At 32.7% G+C, this 5,594-nt stretch overlaps 1 protein-coding gene across 1 annotated transcript; it reads right to left on the bottom strand.

The window, feature by feature from the left end:
* Positions 1-508: 508 nt before the first annotated feature.
* LOC145683097 (uncharacterized) lies at positions 509-2,643 on the bottom strand. The gene is made up of 3 exons (XM_081754456.1): positions 2,516-2,643; positions 1,424-1,640; positions 509-997 (listed from the first exon to the last, which is right to left on the bottom strand). Exons 1-3 carry the CDS (start codon positions 2,641-2,643, stop codon positions 509-511), a joined length of 834 nt encoding a protein of 277 aa, XP_081610582.1.
* Positions 2,644-5,594: the final 2,951 nt, after the last annotated feature.

The following is a 5,594-nucleotide window of genomic DNA, read 5'->3' as shown; positions in this document are numbered from 1 at the left end:
ACGAAAGAAAATATCTCCAGATGGTCCCTTGACGCAGCCCTCTGCAGCTTGGAGTGCTATCCTTCTGCATGGTATGTTGTCCGTTCCTCGTCATTATCGAAGTGGTTCCATAATATGTTGCAAAAATAAAAACGGACATAAATAGGGAAATACAATAAAATGAATGAATGAATGAAAATAATAAAATCCTGTTTTTTTCTACTCTGCACCAAAAATCAATTGGTAGATCAAGAAATTTCTAAAATGTTATTCAAGCGTGTTATACTCCGTAAGAAAATCTAAAGATTCAGCAAATAACAATTAAGTATAACCATAAATATAATCAAAAACCATATAACTACTTCTTCATATACAATTCAAATGAACAACAGGTCACAAAATAACTAAAATCTAATTAAAATCAACTAGAAGAACTTAAATACTTGCACTTACGGCGGGAATAGAGCATTATTATCATCTAACCAAGTGTCCACCAGGTAATCGAGAAACTCTTGATCCTTTGGAAGGTTCATAGCATCCTCTTGTAGTTGCAGAAACACAACGTCTGAGAAATTGGCACTAGTGGTAGCGCTTCTGCTTTTCGAATCCATTTCCTCAGCTCAGAATTCTCCCGATACACGGTCAATAAACCCAAAGTTTGTACTTTCCTCCACAAAGCTTGAGCAAAATGGAAGAAACAGCCTGTGATGGTTGCATTGGGAAACACACGAGTTGCTGCATTAATTGCAGCTCTTTCGAAATCTATCGCTATTTCATCTGGCTTCAGCTGTAAAGCATTCTTCTGAGATTGCTCCTTCAGGATTTGCAATAATCTAACATAAACAGCCTCTTCTTTACTGGGAAACAAACAGAATATAAGCGGGAACGACTGTCCAAGATGTTTTCCATGTAAAGTATACAGTTGAGAAAATAGCCTAGGAACGATCTTGAATGTCCCGTCCATTGTTATTTTATCACAGCGACACATCATCTCAAGGTTCTCCACTGTACCAAACACCTGCAATGCAAACGAGGCATTCAACTTACTACAATTCTCTTAATATCACGTAAGATAATGTAATTCAGTACTCAAACAGTTAAGAGCCTTCCTACCAACGAAATATAATAAACTTTTCATAATCAAATAAACAGCATCTAAATTATTTTAAATATTTAAACAATGTTTTAATTTAAATTTAAATTTAAAAAAACATTCAAATGGCTGCAACATTTTACAAATTATTTTTCTTGTTGAATTAGTCTCTGAATTAAAAAAATGCTGTAATTTGATTAAAGCTTAAAATTATACTGAAGGTTGTTCTTTAAATTTTAAATGTCGCATACCTCAGAAAAAGTACCCCATTATTAACAAGTTAGCAATAATGTAATATTTCTCCAGCACATATTACTTCTTCAAGCTCTTGTATTTCAGTTGAATGCTTACCAAAATACGATTGTATCGAAATCCCTCATCAACCATTAGAAATTGCCTTCCATCCACAGTCTTGCTCCAAACTCCTTCCAAATTTACTTCGCTCATTGTTTGCGGCAATGCTGGACGAGCTGAAGCTCTCATGTTGCACAGAGCAGTCTTTACACCATCAAAAGTTGGGAAAACAGAAGCAGTATCTATGTCCAAATTTCCCTGAGCAAGTTCTTCTCTGTAACGCAAAGTTAATAAATAAATAAATAAATCAGATAAAATACAATCATTTGTATAATATAAATTAAGAAGCGGTTTGCATACGTTAAATAGAACCACTTGCGTTGTCAGCTTTTAAATATTAGATAGGGCATGCTTCATTTCACATGCACAAGTTTTCTGTTGTTTTTTAAATTGCACACTATGGTTTGATTCGATTCAATTTGATAGAAGAAATTTAATTATTTGTTATAACTCATGCAGTAAAAAGAAAATAATTCATAAGCATGCAAGAGCAAGTGCACAGGGGTGAACCCAGAAGGGTTGGGCGATATCTCTCCTAGACCCCCCAAATAGAAAAAGACGTTCAAAATATTTGATGATAATACGAGGAAAAACAACACTCTAAGAAAACGATATGGTCTGAAATTAAAGGGTACGGAACACAGCACTAAACTTTCTCGCTACAACTTCTTAAAGTAAATCGTGTTAGGCTGGATATATTAAACACTTATTTGGGAAATAAGAATAAAATAATGTATTTGTGGATAACTTCATTTGAAGAAAATTTAGTCCGGAAGTAAACAAACCCCTTAGGGAGTATATTTTCAATGTGAGTAACTTATGCCATATGTTAGAGTAATTTATCAAATAACAGTTTATGAAATATGGACAAAATTGCCTGAGTCGTTTTTGAGAAAGATCGTCAAAACCAGCAGTAATATCTCTGGCCCTACCGGTAAAATACCATCAGTTGACACTTTTAGACGTGACATAGAAAATTATTGGTGGGGCATGTCCCACCGCCCCCCTCTAACGACACTCATGAATAGAATGTGTACTGCAATTATTCCATTTTTCATATAATTAATATATAAAAATATCAGAACATACCTATATATTTTTGTGATGGGTGTTATTGGTTCCTCAGCAGACCTTTTCTTCATCTTGTCCACTACTGTCCTCGCTTCGATATGTGCAGTTTGAGGTTCATGATTATGCATACCAGACACAGATTCCATTTTATCTTCAAGTAACACTACAGTGGCTTTACAACCCTCGTTGCATTTCCAGTAAGTCTTCGTGTTTCGTTTATAGTTAATGCGATACAAATAATTATCGTATGAGAGGAGCTTTCCACCCTGTTTACTGTTTACAAATGACACAGACATAACGTCATCTATCAGTCGTCAGACTCCTAATAACCACTACTAGACACTGTGAAAGTCAACAAGAAACTAAGAAAAATTGACACATAGGCCGTATTATAATAGATCTCTGTTGAAACTAATTTCGATAAATGATTGGCTTTCCATTCTGATAGGACCAATCAGAATCCGCCTCTTGTAATTTTACGAAGTGTACATTTTAATGATAGTTTCGTGAAGCAAACTCCCTCTCCCTGATTGTTTATGTTCCTAGTAATATTCTCTCCTGAAACTAATCTCGTTAAATGATTGCCTTCCACATACTGACTGAACCAATCACAGCCTCCATACTGTTACCTTAAGAAAATGAACATTTTAATAAAACACACTAAATATATTGTACAGACTCATTATAGTAACAAAAATTTATAATGAATTTTTATATATGGGCAATGCCCATAAAGTAGTTTCAACTTTTTCTTTTCCTTTGTATTTTAAAGTATTTTTGTATTGTTATTAGTGTTGTAAAATTTCCGGAAATGTTGAACCCGTTGGTAAAAAACCGTTTTTTTTTCGGTTTCTTTCCTAAAAAAAATTCAAAAAATTGGGAAAATAACAAATATCTTTGTATTAGGTTAATTTTACTAGTAATGGAACATATTTTTTTTCTCAAATACGTAAAAGTGTAAGTTGAGAAACTTCAATATTGCGAATATTTAAAAACGAAGCAATCGAAAATAAAACTGTTGTAACTATTGTTAAAAATTAATAGTCTGCACTCATTTCCTTTATATGCTTTTTAGTTGTTTATTCGTGGTTGTGCATTAATTACAGGACCTTAACAGCTGCATATACATATAACATTATGAAGCTTTTCTGTTGCAGCAAATAGGGCTCTTGAATGAAACTGAGTTCTTAATGTGCTCTTTGATCTTTTGAAATTTTGTTAATTTTAACCAAATTACTTCTTAAAGACACAGCAGTAGGCAAATTTCACTAATACTCAAGCGCTGAAACATACAACTACTATTATTTAATATTCTCTTATATACTTTTATATAAACTCTATGCACAAAATTTTGTATGTAAACAAATACCTGTTTTCTAGTATGACAAATTATATAAAAATGAAAGTGTCTATATTTGTAACTTAACAACTTTTGAACCACCAGACCGATCTCAATAAAATGTTCAACATAGATGGGGTTCGGGCCTAAGATAGTTTTTATCATTTCACTTTGAAGTTGCAACTTAAAGGTAAGAAGGGTGATATATATTGAAAATGACCGATATTAGTGTCGAATCCATAGTTTCGATTAGTGTCGAATCCATAGTTTGGATTTTCTGCTGCACTCGGTGAAGTTCAGCTGTGTTTGATTTTTCATGTTCTTAGTAACATTCTTCCCTGAAACTAATCCCGCTGAATCAATAGCTGCAGCTTCCTATACTGTGTAAACCAATCATAACCGGCCTTTTGTAACTTTAAGAACATTTTCGTTTTAATAATAATTTTGTTGAATGAATTATTCTCTTAAAATACCCTTATTATATGAAATTTCCCTTCATATTGTAAGGCGAAACAGGAAAAGGCAAAACAGGAATTCCTGTTACGCTTTAAATCAAAGTTTGATCTTGTTATGTTGGTAAAGATGCCAGGGGGCAGAAAAAGCTGGAAAACTTGTGTAAGGCAAAACAGGAAAAGGCGAAACAGGAAGACACCTACTAAATTTGTTTTAAACAAAATCAATTGTTTAAAACAAGTTTTAATAATTTGTTTTAAACATTTTGTTTCAAACAAAACAACCCTGGAAAAAACCTATGAGCAATATCTGCCATATATCGCTTGCTTTTCTCTTTTTGAAAACTTGCTTTACAGATATCCTTACAATTACAGATACTATATCATACTGTAATACTTACTTTACAATTCGAGACTCAGATTTGTTGAACTTAATAAAACATTAAAGGCAAAAACTAAATTTGCTTTAATAAAACATTAAAGGCAAAAACTACTTAAAAAAGAAATCACTTTTAAAAAGTTCAAAGGATCTCAGGTCAGTATTTGTAATACACAAGTTAACATCAGTACTTACTATTTAGAATCCCCAGCTTTTCTAATTTTAAAATATGGCAACCCTAACTTAATTACTTTTGACAATTTTATTGTTTGTTACAATTTTAACACACTGTTTTTAATTTTCAATATGTTCATGCGCCGCTTATCCTTCCTTATTACATTAACAGTGTTATAAACATTTATATTTAAAACAGGCAAATTCGGCCAATTTGGCAGGTGTCATCGTACTACATTTTCTTATTTCAAACAATTTATTTAAAACAAATTTAGTGAAGCAGTCTACACGGCTCTAAGGCCGGGATTTCCATTATAAATCTCCGTAAGGCAGATAACTGGCACTGGAACTGGAAACTTTTTCAAGTAAAGATCAGGGGTAAAACTGAGGGGGACCGTGACAGGATGCCGTTCTACCACTTCCATATATATATATGGCGTCCCTCCGCTTACTAATAATTACAATGGTCAAAGATAGGCACGGGATGCGTCATCCGTTCCTCTACCTTTTGAGATCCAATTTTACCCCTGGTAAAGATCATTTTTATTAGTCAGAATGTTCTACATGAAGCCAAAATCTTGTCTCTTTTGAAACCAAATTCACCATTTTTAAAAGTGTTTTAATACATACCAGTATGTTTATATTTTAAACACTGTGTTAATTAAAATTTTCTTAATTTTAGAGGGGTATTAGCATAAGAAAATACATATTAAATTTATTTTTTTTCAATAATTGATGCTTATCAATATTACT

Source organism: Thermobia domestica, chromosome 4 (assembly GCF_964235325.1).
Source record: "Thermobia domestica chromosome 4, izTheDome1.hap1.1, whole genome shotgun sequence".
NCBI lineage: Eukaryota > Metazoa > Arthropoda > Insecta > Zygentoma > Lepismatidae > Thermobia > Thermobia domestica.
The sequence above is the reverse complement of the archived record's forward strand: the minus strand, read 5'-3'. Positions and strand labels throughout refer to the sequence as shown.

Excerpts from the sequence above, each read along its gene's own strand:
- LOC145683097 (XM_081754456.1), bottom strand. The coding sequence starts at position 2,643 with ATGGAATCTGTGTCTGGTATGCATAATCATGAACCTCAAACTGCACAT. Across the intron at positions 1,641-2,515 it reads CCCATCACAAAAATATATAG|AGAAGAACTTGCTCAGGGAA; the intron begins GTATGTTCTGAT and ends TTTGCGTTACAG. Across the intron at positions 998-1,423 it reads TTCGATACAATCGTATTTTG|GTGTTTGGTACAGTGGAGAA; the intron begins GTAAGCATTCAA and ends TTTGCATTGCAG.